This window comes from Asterias rubens, chromosome 1 (assembly GCF_902459465.1).
Source record: "Asterias rubens chromosome 1, eAstRub1.3, whole genome shotgun sequence".
Lineage (NCBI taxonomy): Eukaryota > Metazoa > Echinodermata > Asteroidea > Forcipulatida > Asteriidae > Asterias > Asterias rubens.
In genome coordinates this window covers 1188474-1210856 of record NC_047062.1, presented here as the reverse complement: position 1 = coordinate 1210856, position 22383 = coordinate 1188474, and the positions used below count along the sequence as shown (strand labels likewise).

At 41.0% G+C, this 22383-nt stretch overlaps 1 protein-coding gene across 9 annotated transcripts in view; it reads left to right on the top strand.

Annotated features, from left to right (window-relative positions):
* The window catches only part of LOC117296642 (regulator of G-protein signaling 7-like), a 125362-nt gene that overhangs the window by 13752 nt on the left and 89227 nt on the right, over window positions 1–22383 (top strand). For all 9 annotated transcript variants that reach the window (XM_033779715.1, XM_033779707.1, XM_033779733.1 and 6 more), the window contains exons 3-4: window positions 2134–2292; window positions 7869–7933. In XM_033779715.1, coding sequence (XP_033635606.1) covers window positions 2134–2292; window positions 7869–7933 — 224 coding nt within the window. The remainder of the gene's footprint in view (window positions 1–2133; window positions 2293–7868; window positions 7934–22383) is intronic.

Below are 22383 nucleotides of genomic sequence, written 5' to 3'. Positions count from 1 at the left end.
CGTGGACATATGAATAATATTCCCTTCCGGATTTCAAAACATGACCACCTTTTGAAATGAAAACTTTACAGTTTGTATTTTATTTGTATACATTAATTAAATACAATTAAAACAATCCGAAAGGTTTCAAAAACCAAAGGTATACTTTGCCTTTAAACTTAGGAGCATGACACATTCTCAAGGGTGGAAAATGGACAGTTTTTTTGTTTTTGTGTGACATTGACCGGTTTCCTGTCTGCTGAGGACCAACTGCACTGGTCTTCTGCTTTGTCATTTAGTCTCATAATTGTCTTCAATAGAGCGACTGCAAGTGGTTGCACTTGTCTAGCCATCCTAGTCATGTCAAAACTCTTTACTCATAGCATGCTCACAGGCACAGATCAATTTGGATCAGTATTTAAAAATATTTACTGTGCCTTTGTGCGGTATTATTTTCTGAACTTCTTGGGGTTCCCATTGAGCCAAATACAATGCTAAATAATGACGGCAGCCTGTCCATTATTGTAAGCAGCATTTGTATAATTCCCAAAAGGAAACACACCACCCAGATCCTTACATTCCAGCCCAGATCCTTACAATCCAGATCCTTACCACCCAGATCCTAACCACCAAGATCCTTACAACCCAGACCCTTACCATCCTGATCCGTACAACCCAGAAACTTACAAACCAGATCCTCACCAACCAGATCCTTACAGCCCAGATCATTACCACCTAGATCCTTACTGCCCAGATTCTTACACCCCAGATCCTTACAACCCAAATCCCTACCACCCAGATCCTTACCACCCAGATCCTTACAACCCAAATCCTTACCACCCAGATCCTTACCACCCAGATCCTTACAACCCAGACCCTTACCACCCAGATCCTTACAACCCAGATCCTTACAACCCAGATCCTTACCACCCTGATCCTTACCACCCAGATCCTTACCACCCAGATCCTTACCACCCAGATCCTTACAACCCAGATCCTTACAACCCAAATCCTTACCACCCAGATCCTTACCACCCAGATCCTTACAACCCAGACCCTTACCACCCAGGTCCTTACCACCTAGATCCTTACCACCCTGATCCTTACAGCCCAGATCCTTACCACCCAGATCCTTACCACCCAGATCCTTACCACCCAGATCCTTACCACCCAGATCCTTACCACCCAGATCCTTACCACCCAGATCCTTACCACCCAGATCCTTACCACCCTGATCCTTACCACCCAGATCCTTACCACCCTGATCCTTACCACCCAGATCCTTACCACCCAGATCCTTACCACCCAGATCCTTACAACCCAGATCCTTACAACCCAAATCCTTACCACCCAGATCCTTACCACCCAGATCCTTACTACCCAGACCCTTACCACCCAGATCCTTACCACCCAGATCCTTACCACCCAGATCCTTACCACCCTGATCCTTACCACCCAGATCCTTACCACCCAGATCCTTACCACCCAGATCCTTACCACCTAGATCCTTACCACCCAGATCCTTAACACCCAGATCCTTACAACCCAAATCCTTACCACCCAGATCCTTACCACCCAGATCCTTACAACCCAAATCCTTACAACCCAAATCCTTACCACCCAGATCCTTACCACCTAAATCCTTACATCCCAGATCCTTACAACCCAAATCCTTACAACCCAGATCCTTACAACCCAGATCCTTACATTCTTGTTTTCAAGTTACACTTAAGGTAGCCCAAGTTGGACTCTTCTAGTGCTTACATGTACATCCGTTGCAAAGATATAAAACAAGTTGCATCCTGTGATGAGGTGATCCCCTTGCTCTCGCCATCCAAGTTGTATTAACGTGGGTGTGATCCTGGCTACATGGCATCTAACAGTTGTATGGCTTCTGACTGGCACCCCAAACAAAGATAGGGAAAATAGAGAGACTGCTATCATTGGGTTATATAGCTCAGTGTAAACCAAAGATTAAATTTCCGCTCTAGTAAATTTGTCTTTGTTCAACCCAAAATGATTTATAAAGAAATGAAGACATTTAGTCCAGCCTGGGCTACCCCTTGGGTAACTCATTTCCTGTTTGATGCAAATTCTTAAATGATGTATATTATTTTACTAAAAATCCTATATACATATATTTTTTGTCTACAGCCAATGCTATTCATCTTGGGTCACTACTAGCTGCCAACGGCTACTTCTTCCCCATCACGGATCACGTACTCACCCTCAAGGATGACAACACATTCTACAGGTTTCAAACGCCATACTTCTGGCCGTCGAACTGTTGGGAACCAGAAAATACAGACTATGGTAGGTCAAATCATGATGCTCGGTGAATAAAACTGGAAAGCTAACTGCTTGTCCAAGGTGTGGTATATGGAAACTCTTGTTGTGCAGCCGTGAAGGTGTGCAGTATTTTTGTAAGGTGCGAGTAAAAGTACCCTCATCATCTTAAAGGGACACGATGCTTTGAATCGGTCAAGTTGGTCCATGGAAAAAACATTTGAAAGCATTTGGTATAAAATCGCTATGGTTAGAAAGATGTTTTAAAAGTAGGCTCCACAAAATGGCATGGTGGGTGATGGGTGGGTGTTGGTGTGGGATGCATGTCTCTCATGATGCTTGTGAGGCATGTCTTGGCTGAGTAGTCAAATACAATGAACTCAAGCTCTAGTGTATCTGATTAGTAGAGTGCGGGTTCAAGAACTTAGTTACAATTATCTAAGACAACGGAATTGCCTTGGTGTGTTCCGGCATGGTTGGCAACAGATCGTCCACATCATCTTACAAGATGATGATGATGATGCAAGTTGCTGTGTAAATGGGTCACAAATAAACTTAGCAAACCATGGGTGCATTTCACAAAGAGTTAAGACTAGTCTTATATCAAGTTAGGAAGAGTTACTCGTCCTAACTGAGGACTAGCCTTAAATTTTAATATCTCCTAGAACTAATCCTAACACTTTGTGAAATCGACCCCTGGGTACTAAATAAGAGCTTTAAGAATTGAGATGCCAATAAATAAAGCGCTGTTGGAGAACTGCTTATAAGCAACTGTTAAGGGGTTTCATGGCTGAGTGGTTAAGAGCATCAAATTCAAGTTCTGGTGGCTAAGTCATCAGCGTGTTGGTTCGAACCCTGGTAATGTGTTTTTGAGAAAGACGCTTAACTAAAATGGAAACGCTTCTCATCACAAGAGGGTGCAGAGACAGTTTTCTTTGTGATTGATTATTCATACGTGATCAGCCATCTTCCCGTTTAAACAGGAATTCCTGTTTTTTTTTCACTTTGAAATTTGTGGTCTAAGAGTTCAGTATGAATTTGCTATAGAAATTTGGGTTGAGTTATAGGGGGTATACATTAGGATGTCGCTAATCCCTCTTATTTAATCAGAAATTGTAATGTTTACCCATTTAGCAGCAAAGGAACATGTGTGGAAACTTTAAGTTCACTGAGTGCGAAGCTAACGCCTGGGTCACCTTGCCCAAATTCTGGACATTTCCCCAAATTCGGACAATGCATTTTTCTGATTTGTTACGCACAAAATGGATTTCCTGTTTTTTCATCATCGCCCATTCTCATGCTTGCTACATACATGTACCCTGGCAGCACAGGCTGTATACTCACTGGGAGCTAAGATGATTTAAGGAATGAAATAAATGGCCCAGTGACCAGGGGTATATAAGAGGCAAACATTAATATTAGTATTTATGCCATAAAAATATCACATTAATCAAAGCTGGGAATTGGTTGCAAAATTCTACCAAAACAAATTGAGGTTCTCATAATTAAAGCGCTGTATGAGAGCTGATTAGTAGCTATTAAGCCATTAGACCATCACATGGCTACATACCAGCAAACATGAACAACCTTTTTATATATTTTATTTGCTGCCAAATTCTACCAACGCGAGAAAGTAACAAAATGCTTGTGACACAACAAAAGTAAGTGCATAAACGTACATGTATTGTCAGTTTATAGCAATGAATCGCAGAAACTTCAATTTCGTTCATTGTTCCACTGGTCAGTGATGTCACTTTTAGCCAAGCCCCGCTTTTGGGCTTTTCCGGAGAGCCCTATTTTAAATGGAATAAATTTCAGAGAATATTTTAAAAGGGGAAAGCACTCTTAATAGGTATATTTTCAGCTGATTTTTTTAAATTTTTATTAATTACAAATGTTAATGCAATATGGATTAAAAAGTACAGCGCACATTGAATAAGTGCCAGCACAGTTCATTGTACTTTAGTGAAACAATCATCACAATCAAAATGGATTAGAAAGCCGTGACTTATTTTCACATTTCATGTTATATTTCAAATGACGTGTCACGCAGACCACTATATTTCATTATGGGTGTGATGTCAATTTGCAAAAAAAGACATTAGAGCTGATACTGTTAACAAAAAACTGGTAAAGCAAAATAACAACCTGGGCCCTGGTTTCATGGAACTGCTTACACACAAAAAGAATCTATAAGCACAACAAAATTATGCTTACCAGGGTTTGCTTACCTGCCAAGCTTTCATGTTATGTGTAAAACGTTTGACTGGTATCCGGTTATTTTTTGCTAAGCGGAAATCTGTTGAGCACTATTTTCGCTTTAAGCTTTGGGCCCTGATGTCAAACAAAAACAAGTTTACAAAGTAATAGTGTGTTGAGCCCCTTTCACACGAGAGTAATTTAGCAAGGGTCCTTTGCTAAATTGTAGCATGGTTGTAAAATATTACCTCATGTGTAAGGATAACAACTTTTTCTAGTTCTCCTAGTTCTCTTGAAAATCTTGTCAAATATATTGGTACATTTTACAACCATGGTAAATTAAGCAAGGAACTCCAGTTAACTTGCCGTCGTGTGAATAGTGTGCAAGGCAAGTCAGGCAAGTCCATAATATTGCAGAATGCATTGTAAGAAGTATGCAGAAAATTCCCTTTAAGAAAATCCATCTTGTCATGTCCTGATAAAACATAATTTGAAATATTCCTGATTATGGAATTTTGTCCCCTATTTTGTTGACTTTAATTCTAAACATTTCCCTGGTTGTTTAGCAGCAAGACTCCCCTCTCAGAACTACTTCAAATTTACACTCCATCTAGGAATCTTTGTTCCAGTTTCAAGCTTCTCCTCATTAAAACCCAAGTCTCAACACTCCTGGGGTGACAGGAACTTTCGACCACTTAATCTTAGATCTTGTATTTGTACCACAAAATTCAAAAATCTTTTCAAAGCGAACCTAATGTCATAGGTTTTCAAGGACTAATGTAGTTGTGACTGTTTTCTTTTGTTTGTTTTTGTTTGACTGAAAACATTGAACATCCAGCAGGCTGGATATGTGCGCATTACAAGTCTTTATTATTATTATTATTATTAAAATCCCCCTTATTGCAGGACGCAAGTATTGGTAGTGTTGCCGTGACTGCAAGTGTGGTTTTACAGATAATGTTAAGCCTACGCATTTGGCCATTCATCAGGCAGATGAAGGTGGGCTGTCCAGCCATTTAGTTGCATTTGGAACTCTGCCAGATAGAATCTATTTGGGAAAAACATACAGTTGTCATAGTTAAGTTTGGATTAATTTGGGAGAGGGACTGTTGTAAGTGGTGCCGAGTAGGAAAGTGTCTTGTGTTTCAGTGCTGTTTTTAGGGGATGATAACAAAAACAATTGTGTTGTTTTTCAAATTTTTATTTCATGTTGATTAAGCTTACATGTTTTGGCAGAAATTGTTTAACTGCTATACATGTAGACATCAACTTAAGTCTACAATGAATAAGTATTAACATGATTAATGATTTTGGGCTGAACAAACAAACTTAGGTCATTGGTTCAAATGTAACATTTTCCCCCTGATATACTGGATACAGACAAATTAAAGGGACATAATGCATTTGGTTTGGGAGTGTTTGTGATGAAATAAATATGGCGGGAAAGATTTTTTAAAGACACAAGTAGATTACAATATGATCCACACAAATATCACTCCAATTGTGTGGTTTTCCTTTTACTTCCCAAAACTATTCGGTCCGCCATTTTGTAACCAAATTTATTACTCCACAAATTGGCGGACCATGTTAGTTCATGAAGTAAAATGAAAACCAGACAATTTCAAGGGATATTTGTGTGAATCATTATATTCCACTTATAAAACATCTTTCCAACCATATTCATTTGATAACCGAAAGTGCCCCATCCAAAGGCCTGTAGAACCATGTCTCAACCTACCCCCCCCCCCCAAAAAAAAAAAGCAGAAACAAAATTACATGAATTTCATGTACCGAAAATAGCTGCTTTTATTTAGTTTGTCAACCAACTTTTTAATGGCCACTTCATGTAGCATTAGTTTCCAGCTGTAGCTACAACCCAGTGCTGGACCCATCTGCTCCAGTCAACGTAAAGAAAGTGAATTTTGTTTCATCTTCAATGGAAGGGGTTATAACTGGGCCAATAAGGCCATGTCCAAGACGGCCACTTCGGCTACAGCTACGGCTAGATCGCGCCCTTCTGCCTATTCTTCAACACTGATAGCCGCGCTGATGTAGCCATAGCTGTAGCCGATGTCGCTGTTTCGGCCTTATTGTTGCTGGTTATCATTTTGCTTAGCAGACAATGTTAACCAATATCTCTGCTTAAATAGCTCTAAGAAATTGGGCCCTGTTGTTAGGGATAACCCAGGAGCTTTAAACACGGCACTTTTTAAGTATTACATTGTCACATCTTATATTGATAAATCAATGCTGACATGGATCAAGGGCCATAAATCATATGCAGCAATTCCAGACCAATATCACTCTACCCAAACAAATCGCTGTCACAACATCCTTGAGAAGTACAAGGGCATGATGATGGTATGTTGCATTGACAGCTTGGCATTCGAAAAGCCCCATGGAACCTGGGGACTTAAACTGATGGCCTGAACGTTTGCAACAGTTCCGCTGGTAGCCACGGGTTGCACCCCACTAAGTATACTCCCATAGCCTACCATAAGTACAATGTACACAAAAAGAACACTAAGAAGTCTCATCGCTTTTTACTGTTAAATGGGTTATTATTGATTGACTTATTAACTTTTATCCTTAGCTCAAGTTGCAAAGGGGAGTCCCAAAGCCCAGCGAGTTATTCTCACTCAAAATAGAAACACCCCTTCACCGGTTTCATTTTCAAAATGTTTGAGTATCAATCTTGAAGAATGTCCCTACACCTCTTGCAGATGGGATAATTTATTTCAGGGCATACATGTATTTCATCTAAAATACCTAAAGTTGGAAGTCAACAGCACCCAGGTCACAATTTGGCATAATTTTTACGCTGTATCCCTTTTATTTGGCTCTCAAATTTGTCGATTATAGAATAATTTCGAGGGCCTACAAAAAATTAATGAGGCAGAGATACATTTTTTCCCGATTTAGTGGGTTGCGCCCCGATGCCTTCTTCATGAGGTCCAAGAGGGATAAAGCTTCTTTTGCTGGTTCCATTCTACAACATGATCAGTGTAAGGCCTCTCAGTTACCCGTTGATTGATCCAATTATGCTCTTAGCAACTTTACCAAAAACTGGGAAAAGCTGGACAAATCGGTTGTTATTGATGAGAATTTATTACCAGCAGGGGTTGGAAATAGTGAAGCCATTTCGCACATGCTTAGGTAGTGGTAGGATATCAGAGGGGAGGGGGGACAAAAAAAAGTTTTCACTTGTTCTTGGTTTATTTTGACAAATATGTTTTTTAATCTTCATGAGTCTTCTGAATGAGTCTCAACATGAAACTTCTCTGTCATTGTGCAGTTCAATATTTTCTGTAATTTATAAAACAAACCGACTGTTTTAAATGATATCAATTCCCGCATTTTTAATTTTGATGTTTTGTTTTTCCCCCCCTCCAATTTTCCTACAGCTGTTTATCTGTGCAAACGAACTATGCAAAACAAGTCCAGGCTGGAACTGGCAGACTATGAAGCGGTAAGTACAAAATGGTCATGTTCTTAAATATGCTGGTAGTTTTGGAATTTATAGACACAATAGAGGAGAAAATTAGTATTGAGCAAGTTTGACGATCAATAAATGATGTACTCGTGGCTGCTTGTATCTGGTGAAGACAAATCCATTAACTTTTTTTTGTTTAGCATTGGGTTGAAAGCCAGAATTCGATTGACATTAGGTACATCTCTTGAAAATTAATGTTCTCAAAATTACACAGCCTATTATCCTTTCATGAAATGGAATCTTAATAATGGATTACATATAACACCCAAATAACATCTGATGAAATCATTGCAGTACCCTCTGCTAACACATATGATTCCAACTGCCTCTAGCCATTAGTTAAGCTCGTAGGTCTAGTGGTAAGACATCTTGCTCTAGCAATGCAAAGTTCGAGGGCTCGACTCCCTCTCAAGTGATTTGCCTGTGGATTTTGTTCGCAGAACTCAGGAAAGTTGGCGATCCCTTCAAATGAACAGGTTCCCTAAAATAAACATAGAGCAAAAGTAGGATTTGAAACTTTGCATGATGGAAATACGATATAGAAAGGTTTGCGGTAACACCATGTAATGACTTTCTCTGATGAGTTGGGGGTGGTTCTGAAAACAACTGTTGGTTTCATCTCGGCGTTTCGATCAGTATGCTCTATTCGTCTTTTGGAGAAAGTGTAACTTTCAATCTGGATGTTGTGCAACCGTTTCACACTGCAAGGTCTTACCCAGATCAAAGCAGGACGCGTCGCGGCGCGAGTGGTTGCGTAGTGTGCGGATGCCGCCACGCACACTCAACCTGGATCGTTTTATATTAACCCGGAGGTGTTCACGCTACGGCTTTCGAATCTTCAACATGGATAGAGGTTTATCAACCCACCTCCCGGGCAGGGTTGGTTTCGACACGGATAAAGCCCCATATCCGGATACACACCGAGTCGAAAAGTTGTAGTGTGAAAAGGTCAGTGCACATTATCTGGATTGTATCCATGTCCAACACTGAGATTTTATTGTAGTGTGAAAAGGCCATGTCTGTTGATCTCAATTGCTTATCAAAGTGTGTCATCACATGCCTGGAATCACAGAGGAGGTCACAGAGGCTGTGTCCTCTGTTGTCAAGGTCTTAGATGTGAAATGTAGGGGCTCACAGGAGGCAATCTTCGTGTAGACGGAGGGGTTCTACGTATGTAGGAAGCGAGCCAACTCATTAGGTACATGAACATTCATGTAGATGTGGGGTTTACACATGTTACAGTAGGCAACAAGGTGACCCAAGGTACATGAACCTTCATGTGGATGTAGGGGAAGGCAACAATGTGACCCAAGGTACATGAACCGTCATGTGGATGTAGGGGAAGGCAACAAGGTGACCCAAGGTACATGAACCTTCAGGTGGATGTAGGGGTTTATGTTCAGGGCCTACAGTAGGCAACAGGTGACCCAAGGTACAAGAACCTTCATTTGGATGTAGGGGAAGGCAACAAGGTGACCCAAGGTACATGAAGCTTCAGGTGGATGTAGGGGAAGGCAACAAGGTGACCCAAGGTACATGAACCGTCATGTGGATGTAGGGGAAGGCAACAATGTGACCCAAGGTACATGAACCTTCATGTGGACGTAGGGGTTTACACATGTTAGCCTACAGAAGGCAACAAGGTGACCCAAGGTACATGAACCTTCAGGTGGATGTAGGGGTTTATGTTCTAGGCCTACAGTAGGCAACAGGTGACCCAAGGTACAAGAACCTTCATTTGGATGTAGGGGAAGGCAACAAGGTGACGACCCAAGGTACATGAACCTTCAGGTGGATGTAGGGGAAGGCAACAAGGTGACCCAAGGTACATGAACCTTCAGGTGGATGTAGGGAAGGCAACAAGGTGACCCAAGGTACATCAACCTTCAGGTGGATGTAGGGGAAGGCAACAAGGTGACTTAAGGTACATGAACCTTCAGGTGGATGTAGGGGAAGGCAACAAGGTGACCCAAGGTACATGAACCTTCAGGTGGATGTAGGGGAAGGCAACAAGGTGACCCAAGGTACATGAACCGTCATGTGGATGTAGGGGAAGGCAACAAGGTGACCCAAGGTACATGAACCTTCAGGTGGATGTAGGGGAAGGCAACAAGGTGACCCAAGGTACATGAACCGTCATGTGGATGTAGGGGAAGGCAACAAGGTTACCCAAGGTACATGAACCTTCATGTGGATGTAGGGGAAGGCAACAAGTTGACCCAAGGTACATGAACCTTCAGGTGGATGTAGGGGTTTACACATGTTAGGCATACAGTAGGCAACAAGGTGACCCAAGGTACATGTACATGAACCTTTATATGTGGATGTAGGGTCTACAGGAAGCAACCAAAGGTACATGAACCTTCATGTACATTGTACCTGTGTGTAGATGTAGAAGTTTACAGTGGGCAACCTAAGGTTCATGTACATGCACCTTCATGTACTAGATGTAGGGTTTACAGTTGACAAGGTAAGTGTACATGAACATGTACCCTTATGTACATGAACCTTCATCAGCTTTATTCCATGTACATGTACTTCATCTATCTGGAACTCCTTGCTAGGTGCATGTTTCCCTCCATCCTTTGATTTGGACTGTTTTAATACGAATATCATGTTTTACATTCAGCTCCACTGAGTTTCTTTCATCTTTAATATTGTTCTTCTTGTTCATGTACAAACTTGCATTAAAAAATACACAAATCTTTACAAAAAGAATAAATAAAAATTACCATGTGTTTCCTGCCTACTAGTAGTCAACATTCGAATGCGAGAACGTGACCAGACAAATGACAAGTTCACACACGCTCATGAATGCAAAATTATTTTACAGTCTTGATAGTTATTTATTCATAGACTTACAAAAATTGTATGAAACTTTCAGAATCTGAAGAGAGTTCACTTCTCTTACATTTTAAATAATTGGTCACTTAATTATGCGGGATGGTATTTTTCATCAAACATTGGTCATTGGTAAAATATATATAATAATGTTCATGTTTTGGAGCTCCTGGTACATAATAAAAATACGCACATGCAAGTTTATTTATCAATAGTTGTCTCCACATAAAATGTTGACAGAAGTTGTTTCTAATTTTTATTTTTTTTCCCCCCTTTTTTTTCTTCTTCGTTTGCAAACGAAAAAGAATTTTTAATCAATTACCTTTTTGATCTTTATGGATATGAATTTTCAATTAAGGACCAATAGCATCGAGCTGATGCTTTCTCTGAAATAATAGCCTCTATAAAGTAGTAATTTAAGAATATATGTTGTACACGCCAAACAAATGTGTACATTTTCTATTTGTTGACGTACATGGACTGTTAATCCTTGAGCAATGCGTTTGACATTTTGGAAATTTTTAGTGCTCAAAATATCAAACAGATAACTAAAAACAGCATTATAAAAAGGGTTATAGTTATTGCAACGCCATCTGCTACAACATAAGAGTCTCCTTGGTGAGAACTTGACGAGTGAACAATTTATTTTATGCGTATATATGAACAAATATAATGTACAAATAAATGGTTTTGGAATAATAATGGCTGACGACATTTTACATTGATATTCAGTCATTGGATATGTAGGAGATGTCACCTACCACATGAGGGCAGTATAATCGCTTCTGTGTTAAACTCTCTGCTTAAATGTCATGATCATAATGTATGTACGACTATAGCCATGTCATCTTACATGTACAGTGCTCTGCAACACAGCACTGCTGCAACAGTACTAAATTCATCACTTTGTGCACACTGGATGGGGGGTCAATCTCCTTTCTGTCTAGGAGAAAGTGTCATCTCATTATGAAAGATTATTAAATAAAGCCATCATTAATTTTTTTCTCATAACCACGCACTCCTTGCAACTGGTGTACATTTGTTGTTTTGGATTTTCGGGATGTTTTTTTTTTTTTTATATACAAAGTCCCTAAATTTCAATAAATATGTACATCACTGAAAATCTAATTTGTGGAATTGGTTTGAAAATTGTCCTGAACCTATAAATGACATAAATCTAGCGTAATTAGATTGGGACCCAATGGGTATCCTCAAGGCTGGTTTCACTTCTAGGGCCACTGATTTTCCGCGATCGCGGAAAACGGACGGAATTCGCGGAATCCGCCCTTTGAAACGGAAAACGGGATTTCAGAAAATTTGATTTTTTTTTTTTTTTTTTTCTTGACGCCAAAACTATTGAAATTGCATTCTTTATTAAGATTCTTTTTGTTAAACTAAAAAGGCATCAGAAATCAGACCATTAAAAAGTACGAGATCGTAACCGTGGATCATTCTGTTCTACTTCACACCATCCTCAATGTTTACACACATGATGTACACACGTTGTTAACATGGTTAAGCGAAGGGCATTATTCGCGGCACGTTTTAAACATTTTTTGTTCACCCAAATTGCATTTTCTCCCTCTCTTTTACCAACAATAATACACAAACTAGCTTACCTATGATCTATAAGAACACATACAATGTTTTTTCATCTCGGAAAGGTCTAAAATAAAACCGTAAACTGTCAACATTCTGTCGCCAAAGCGAAAACAAAATGGCTGACATTTTGTTTGTGGATGGAGAATGGTCACGTCCATAGACTTGTTCCCAAGTCTTTGATCATGCTGAAACAGCGCCCTCTTGTGGATACACTCCTGTCATTAGCCTACAATGTGGCTGATGCAGAGAATCAACTGCAGTTTTAGACTTGGAATCAAGTCTATCACATCATGTGCATTGATACTGCAGTCACAGTGCAACCTTTTTAGAACAGCAGTATACAAAATAATCCACAATTATAAAAAAAAGTATTTTTTTGAAATTTGTCAGTTCAAATGAACATTTTACGAAGTCAACAGTGCAACTTATCTCAAATTGATTTTTATAAGTGTGTCCCTGGGTATTAAACAACCTTTTATCTAATTAAAAAAACATGAAACGGAATTTTTTGTGCCTGAAACGGAATTCATGTTTTTGCCAAACGGAATTTGCACTTTTCTGAAACGGAAAATCAGTGGCCCTACACTTCAACAGGTCTGAAAACAAAACTCAATATATTTAGACAGTCAGCTCCATGGAGTTAGATAAAGACTATAAAAATGGCGTAATTTTATGTTTGTCACTGAGTTAAAGACTATTGCGATACATTAGCAATTAGCATTAATGCTAGAACTTAACACTGAACGTACAGTATTGTGGTATGATATTGTACATGCAAGCTTAAATTTAGGCAGATGCATGACGAGAGGAAATAAAAACAATATCATCATATTTGAGGAAGTTCGAATCTAATGAGTAAGCAGCGGGTATCGCAACAACTTAATATAGTCTTTATTATTTGTGCATAATAAGAACAAGAATAAGAACTGCCTCTAGCCACTGGACTAAGCTCAGTGGTCTGGTTTTAAGACATCTGCTCTGCAGTACTGATACAAATTTAGTAGATGCCAGAGGACATGCAGGATAGATTCCACTTGATTAGCCTCTGCGAGTAAGTTGTACACCGCCTTTTGTATGACGTTAACTAAATTTGGATCAATACTGTAGCAATGCAAAGGTTGTGGGTTCGAATCCCACCCGAGTGATTTGCCTGGATGGTTTTTTTTCACAGATCTCGGGAAAGTACTGAGTGTACAGTGGGACAGGGGTTAAAACAAATTAGTGAGCTTTCAGATTGAACTAATCAAATTGTTCCCTACGATAATTACCCATCTTTAGTTTGTCTTCTTTAATAGTGTGAACTCAAAATGTTCTCATGCAGACAGTTTGTACATTAAAAAAAAAAATGCTAATAACGCAAGCAATGTGTTCAAAAAATATACCATTATGCACTACTGTGAATGTTACATTTTCCATGTCGTAATAATGCTTGTGCAGGAACAGCTCATCTGAATTCCCCCTAACGCAAAGTCTGCAATCCTTGCCCTGAGTTGAACCTGCGAACATCAGGCGGCCATGTTGGTTATAGTGCAGCTAGCTGGCTGTGTAATACAAGCCAATCTGATCAGATAGTGTTTCACCAAGAGGGAATATTTCCGCTCATTACATTAAAGCGATGCTGAAATATCATTCAAAATTTGTGTAGAGTGATATTTTGCATATAAGCACCATTTGTGTCGGCACATTTTTCAATGATGGAGTTTATTTTGTGCAGAGGAGAGGCAGAGTGATTTGTACATGATGTGTTTTCTTCATTGATACTTAATGTAATTCACTGTGTATTGTATATAAATGATGGATTTTGTTCACCCGGGCCCAATTTTATTAGTTTTAGTTTTAGTCTTAGTTTTTTTCAGAAAATTAAAAAGTTTATGAAAGAGGTGAATTTCATTATTGTTTTTTAGCTAATTTTTGTATTTATCAGAAATTTACTCACATGCTCCGAAGGCCGGTTGGCCAATTCAATATTAGGGCTACACTTAACTAATTTGTGCTGTCCACCAAAATTAACTGTCACAAGGGACACGTTGCTTAAACTATTCCTGGGGCTGAAACAGGATTACCCCCTTCACAGTCCATAAGGAAATCATCCACTACCTTCCAAACTTTTTACAAAGCACAACCATGACTATTTAAGCGCCTTGCATAAGGGCACAAGTGTCATGCCTGGAGTCGAACCCTAGACTTTTTACAAAAAGGGAAAATGAAAATGCAAAATCAAATTTGGCCCAGGGGACATGTTTGATCCAAGTCAGACTTGCAAGTAAGGTATTCTTTCCATTGTGTACATTGAGCTTGTGTCCATTTCAAAAAAACTTGGATGTATCTGGTACACTAACTGCCAGCAAGGCTCCCATCGGATACCCTACTAAAAGATGCATAAGATGAAAGATGCAATACTGCCCTCTATTGGTCAGTTGTGTTTAGATTCACGCTGTGTTAATCACAAGTCAACTATAAAATGCCATTGACAGTGCATGCAATTATGTACAGTCAGGATATCAGCACTTCTATTTTTCAATTTCTATTCCAGTTTTTTACCCCCTCCCCCGAGTTTTTTAAGGGTCAAACTCTAAGTGCTATTACCCCCAAGAACTCCTTCATGCATACCAACCTCACCGTACCCTCCATTCCAGCTCTACTTCTCAACTTGTTTCTTACATCATTCATATGGCCTTTGCTCATTCTCACATATTTCACTGACACTGTGAACAAGTTGCTAGACTTCATCCAACTTCAACACTTCTCCAAGTTAAAACATTTTCAAATCGATGCTTAAAAAATACCTCTTTAATTAATGTATTTTTTAAATAATTTTTTTAATGTGCAATTTGCCAGACACAAAAGGCCTGAAGGCCACTTCAAGGTGTGGGCTGCAATTTTCTTTTTTTTAGAGGCCGTTGCCACCTACTCCTAGGGCTTAAACAGGGTTATCTTTTACAGTCAAGACGGATGTAGGCTTGGGTATCAGCAGTCTGAAGCCTGGCCGGTAGAGCAGAAAGCACTACCTCCTTAATTTTACGTAGCAAATGTGCACGACCGGTATTCGAACCCACACTCTGCTGATCAAACACCAGAGCTTGAAACCAGTGCTCTAACTGCTCGGCCATGACATACCAGTATTACTAATTTGTTTTGTAAAGCGCTTCGGGCATTTGTTTGAGGCACTAAGTACAGTTTATTAATTATTATTATGATTATTATTAATAGGTGAGATACTGTTTTTTAAATACCTTTCCTGATTGATTTTTTTGAGTGTTTTAACCAAAGTGTTGCCGTGTCAGGAATGGCAGATCTGAGTTAGAGAACTATCAATTATTCATTATTATTTATTGACAAGTCATGCACTCCAAGAGTGTTAACGTCATTACAATTTTATGACAAGTAATTATAACCAAACAACGCAATTTAATGCCTTCTTAAATATTTACACATTTGATTGATCTGCTGTGAAAGAACGTTACCACGTTTAGGTAGATTAATTTAAGTAGGGATTTTTGTTTCTCTTCTTGGAAAATAAGTTTCAAATGAAGATCATGTAATGTGACTTGGGTTTCAATTACAAAATAGAAAAAGAGCCTGTAACGTTTGCATTGTCAGTGGGATTGAACAAAAACTTCTTTACTTTGTAGAAATCTGGATATTTTCAGGTGATTTCTGTAAACAGCTGCAATTACAGTTGCGAGTGCCGCAGTGATTTAACACTTTAGAGACCATCACAAAACGCCAAGAAAATGATAACTTTTCATTTCTTTAAACAAATTTTGTCAGTACAAATTTCAACAGAAATAAAATGAAACAGGGGATTTAGTTTTGTGATTAAATATGTTGATACTTATTGATCACCTACTACATTGGAAAATTCCATATCCGGACACGACCTTTACTCTGACTGGAAGTAGGTCAAACCTTGCGGCCATTTGCGGTCGCTATGGATATTTTGGTACAAGCTGTTTGTGGCCACATTGGTAAATACAGTGCTTGTAGTGTATCGATAAAGCACAAATTATATTCTTTATCTCAGATGAAAATTTAACATCGTTGAAGCAATGCTGGACAGTATAGATGTTAAATTTGCATGGGGGATAAAGAATATCAAAGAATATTAATGTGTTAGCACTGTATACTCAGTACTTTCCCGAGTCCCGTAAAAAAATATCACAGGCATATTATTTGGGTGGGATTTGATCCCACGACCTTTGCAATTCTACAGCAGTGTCTTACCAACTAGACTATCAAGATTGCCCGGTAGGATTCAAACTTCCTCTAGGAACGCAGGCAAGCTCAGTGGTATAGTGGTAAGATGTGTGCTCTAGAATGGCAGAATGGGTTTGAATCCCACCTGAGTAGGATGTCTGTGGTAGGGTTGGCATAGTGGTGTCTTTCCTCGCCTTCCACCTCAAGGACCCCGGTTCAAATCCCACCAGGGCACTATGTGGATTGGGTTTTCAGTCCACTGATAAGTTTCTCCCAGAGTTATTCTCTGAGAGTTTTTCTCCAACATCTAAAATTGAAATTCCTTCCTTGTCTTTTGGCCATTGGGTTCTTGGCTTGTACAGTGATTGAGTTCACTTTATTGAGAGTACTTGGCTTCACAGCCAAAATAAAAATTAATGAAATAGTTTGTATTCACAGGACTGGAGAATGTTCTGAATATTACACTGCTTGATAGACATCAGTGTGTGGGTAAAACACAAATCAAAATGTGCTTGTTGGGGTGTTGGAGTGTGGGTTCAAATCCCAGTCGGTACACTTGTGTGCTTATCAAGAAGACACTTAATACATGTAACTACAATTGCTCAGCCGGGAGTAAATGGGGGCCTGTGAGGGTAGGGATTGTTTATGTGAATGATTAGCAGCCTAAGCACCATTTTGGCTGCCGGTGCTGCATACTGTGGCGGAATAGACTTGTTTACTACTTAATCCCGGGCCTACTTTCACCCTCAGAGTTTGGATTAATAAGCTACTGAGCGTTAAGGAGCTATGTCCGTTTTGGAGGAAATATACCCCCGATCGTAGTCAATTGTCTAGCTCTTATAATAACAGGTAATCAATGCACCAAAAAAAATCACAGTGGACAGTTAAATTCAGAACAACAAACATCAATCAGTTTAATTATATTGGCCTTCTCAAGTATCGTTCACAGAATATCAGTGGTTGAATTAGATTACAATGAATAAACAAATCACTTAGTAAACCATGTACTGTGTCCCTGTTCAACCAGGTGTGCCCGTAAAACCACTATAACGCCACCACCGCGCCTAGTCAACCAGTACACCCGAGCCTTGACGGGTACACACGTTCGTCAACCTCAGCCTGCACTGTTTTACTAGATTTACTTATACACCACATACGCAGCTGTATCACGCACGCAGCGGTAGTCAACCAACGCACGCAGCGTTAGTTGACTCTCGGCGGGTAACTGGAACACACGTCAATTAACACCTGCCAACCTTCATGGCTAACGACACGTCAGTCAACCACTTGAGTCTCTCTCGCTCAAGATCCTCTATGGCATCAACCACACGCAAAAGTAGCGCACAGCAATTGTACAGAGCACCCCGTAAACAAAACAAAGAACACGTACCTGTGGCTTCTATGGGATCTTGCAGCAGACTGATTAGCCTCGTGTGTGCAACCCGTCGCTCCGCCTACAACACATGCGTAGATCGGTGCAAGTCACCGACCAGCTCGCGCACGCGCCGTTGCATAACTTCTTAAACACCTAGCAAATGCACTGACCGTCACACAGGCCCGAGCTAAGCTTGAACTGTCCCAGTCCAATCAGCTTAGCATCAAAACAATAAAAGGGAAGTGCATGTAATTAATAAAATACATGAATCCTTATAGAATCTTAAGTAAACCATTACAAAAATATAGGTACAAAAACATGTCAACCTCACATAATATGAGTTAAACATAAACCCTGCATAAACCATGTGATCTACAAAAAACCCATGTCAACCTCACATAATAATCTGAGTAATACATAAACCCTGCATAAACCATGTGATCTACCAAAGAACACCTAAAAACAGCTTACTGTATGGTTGACTACGGCAAGAATTGTAATGCATCTCTTTACTCTCATTAAATGCACAACGTTATGGTTGACTGGTAACAATATTGCGTAAACCACTTCAATCACACCATTTAAAAGTACTAAAACTTACATAGATTTTGAGGTAATCATTTAACAATTTATAACAACAATTTACACACAATTAAAGGCAGCAATTTGGCAATAATAAGGCACACACTGTGATCTCAATTTTCATAAAATAACAAATTTACACAATTCCCTGATGATTAGCAAATTTTTGGTTTCAAATGTTCTATGATCCCGCCCAGGGTATCGCCTAGGGGGACACTCTATTCTATTGAGGGTGTGGTCCCTTCCCACACTTCCCCAGAACTATCAACTGTTGCTTGTGCCGTCTCCTCTACAAAGAATTCCTCTGCCACACTGGGAGACTCTAAGGGGTCAATAGACTGAGGAGTCCCTGACTCCACCACCATTACCTCATCTTTCCTTTCCCATGACTCCCGTTCCCTTCCAAGGTATGGTTTCAGTCGGTCCGCATGGACAACCTTACATTTACCACCCTTCTTTAACTGAATGCGGAAAGTAACATCAGACAACTGTTTGATTACCAACCACGGACCCTCCCAACGCAACTGAAGTTTTGGTGTCAGGTGCCTTTTCTTGGCTGGGTTAAAGAGCCACACGAAGTGCCCTTCCTTTATCCCATGGTCTGATGCCCTTCTATCATAGTCTTTCTTTTGCCGTTGGGCACTCTTCCCAAGAAATTGTTGAGCTCTCTCATGAGCTCGCCTCATATTCTGCCGCAAACTCTCTGCGAAATCTGTCCCAATACCGTCCTCCACATCGCCACACTCAACCAACAAATCAATCGGAAGGCTCACCTCCCTACCCAACATCATCATATTTGGGGATTCCCCAGTAGATTCGTGGGGAGTGCAACGGTACGCAAAAGTTGCGTACGGAAGACACTCATCCCAATCTTTTTGCATTCTTTTGGGGTCGATGAGCACCGCTACCATGTTTACCAGAGTCTTGTTGAACCTCTCCACCATCCCGTCGGACTTCGGATTGTAGGCAGTTGTATGGGTTTTGGTGATGCCCAATACACGGCACATCTCGCTGAAAACACAAGACTCGAAATTGCTACCCTGATCAGAATGTAACTCTTGCGGGACCCCAAATCCGCAGACAAACTCATTTACCAACTTCAGTGCTACTGTACTCGCTGTCGCATCTGGCAGCGGGTAAGCCTCCATCCACTTAGTACAGTAGTCCCCTACCACCATGATCCATTGATTGCCACTGTCCGACCTCGGCAGTGGCCCGAGCAAGTCTATGGCCACTCTCTCCATAGGGACACCCACACGATATTGTTGGAGGGGAGCCCGCCTCTTTCTGGCGGATGACTTCCTTTTTGCGCACAAGTCACAACTCCTCAAAAAGGACCTTATGTCTGCTGACATACCGGGCCAGAAATACCGATACTTCACTTTGGCCATCGTCTTATGGACACCCAAATGCCCACTCAACTGCCCTCCATGTAACTCGCCCAATACTTCTTCTCTGAACTGCTTAGGGAGAACAAGTCGCAAACTCACCGAATCAACGGTATCTGACTCCCATTGTCTATACAAGAGACCCTCTTTAACCACTAACTGCTTCCACACAGACCAATACGCCTTGTGACTCTTCGGAAGATGAGACACTTCCTTCCATTCAGGACGATTCTCACCCCTTCATTTCAGCTTGACCACCCATCCAACAATGTCATCCTCCATCTTTGCTTCTCTTAAAACTTCTGAGCACAAGACTGGTTGAACCACAACACCCCTGACTTTGGGATCTTCCCTTTGAGGAAGCACCTGTTGGACCATAGAACTCTTTTGGTCATCAACGGTTCCTTCATCTCTACCACATTGCTTGCATTCCCGCCGGGACAACGCATCAGCATTTCCATGCTTCTTGCCCGGCCTATGCTCAATCTGAATGTCATATTCAGAAACCACTTCCATCCACCTTTCCAACTGGCCCTCCGGGTTCTTAAACTGAAACAACCAACGAAGCGCAGCATGGTCGGTTCTCACCTTGACCTTTCTACCATACAAATACTGTCTAAAGTGCTTCAAGTAAACCACAACAGCAAGCAATTCACGACGGGTAACGCAGTAGTTCCTCTCCGGCCTGCTGAGTTTACGACTAGCATATGCCAAGACCTTCTCATTCCCTTCCTGGACTTGGGACAACACCGCCCCGATACCATCACCGCTTGCATCGGTGTCTAAGATGAAATCTTGGTCTGGAATTGGATAGGGCAATACAGGTGCAGTAACGAGCATACTTTTCAATTCCTCGAAAACACCCTGACAAGACTCATCCCATATAAAATCTCGTGACTTCTCGGTTAACGCATGCAGGGGACTGGCTATCCCTGCAAACCCACGGATGAATTTCCGATAATAAGATGCAAGACCCAAGAAACTTCTTGCATCTTTCACACACCTTGGAACAGGCCAATCAGCCACCGCCTGTACCTTTTGCGGATCTGTGGCCACACCCTCTGTAGACACTATGTGCCCTAGGTAAGCTACTGACTGTCGGAACAACTGTTCAACTTCAACCCTGCCTGCCCGAGTCTCGCAAACACCACTCTGAGACGCTCTATCATCTCGGTCACTGACTTCCCAAAAACAATTATGTCGTCCAAATAAATCAAAAGAATGTCCCATTGCAGACCTGCCATGACTTTCTCCATGAGCCTCTCAAAAGTTGCTGGTGCATTACAAAGGCCAAATGGCATGCACTTCCAGCGATACAGCCCATTTCTCACAACAAAAGTTGACTTCTGGCTTGCCTCCTCGTCAAGTGCAACTTGCCAATACCCCGAAGCAAGATCTAGGGTCGAGAACCACTTTGCCCCACCCAAGGCATCAAATGTTTCGTCAATGCGTGGGACCGGGTATGCGTCCTTAATGGTGACTGCATTTAATCTTCTATAGTCGACACAAAAACGCTTCGTCCCATCCTTCTTACTCACAAGAACAACATTCGAGGCTCAAGGACTATCTGATGGCTCAATCACACCTCTCTTTTCCAAGTCACGGACTTGCCTGTCTATCTCTTGCTGATTACAGTAAGGTTGACGTCTTGGCCTCTCTTTGATAGGCCTAGCATCACCCGTTTGTATATGGTGTCTAACATCCTCTGTTCGACTAATATCATGGTCACCACTGGAAAAGACATCACGGAAATCACACAAGCATTTCTTTACCTCCTCGTGGTACTTTGAGTCAACACTTGCAGTGCCTCTCTCATATAAGTCACTTAAAAAACCAGGAACTTCCAGTGGTGGGTCTGCTATCAACCCGGGGTTACCTTCTATCAAATCATGCTCAACTTGGCAAATCACACCAACGGTCGTTCCCTTTCGGGCAACTCTCTGTTCCTTACCAGGATTAAACACTCGCAGTGGAACAATGTCGTTCCCTGCCTCTACCAACGATCTGGCCAGTACCAATCCTTTCTTTGCCAGTTCACCACCACTCTCTAAAGGTTCCACTAGCATGACTAGGGCTGGACCTGCAAAAAGATTACTTCTCTTCACTATGGTACCAGGGACAACTGCCTCATAGCCAGCAGGAATCACCGTGTTTTCAAGAACAACCACACGACCAACAAACGGTTCCCCGACACTGCTGGTACATTGTATGTCCTCACCATTCAAACTCCACCTCTTAGTTTGAAAATCTAATTTCCCACCTGTGGGTACAAGGAAATCCATCCCTAAGATTCCAGGACAACGCATCTCTGTGAAAATTGCCCTGACCGACTGGGTGGTTCGACCAATCTGAATTTCTACCTCAGCGATGCCCAGTACTGAAAGTGGACTGCCATCCACTTGTCTCACCTGTTTGCTTCCCTCTCCCAAAAGGGGCCTTCT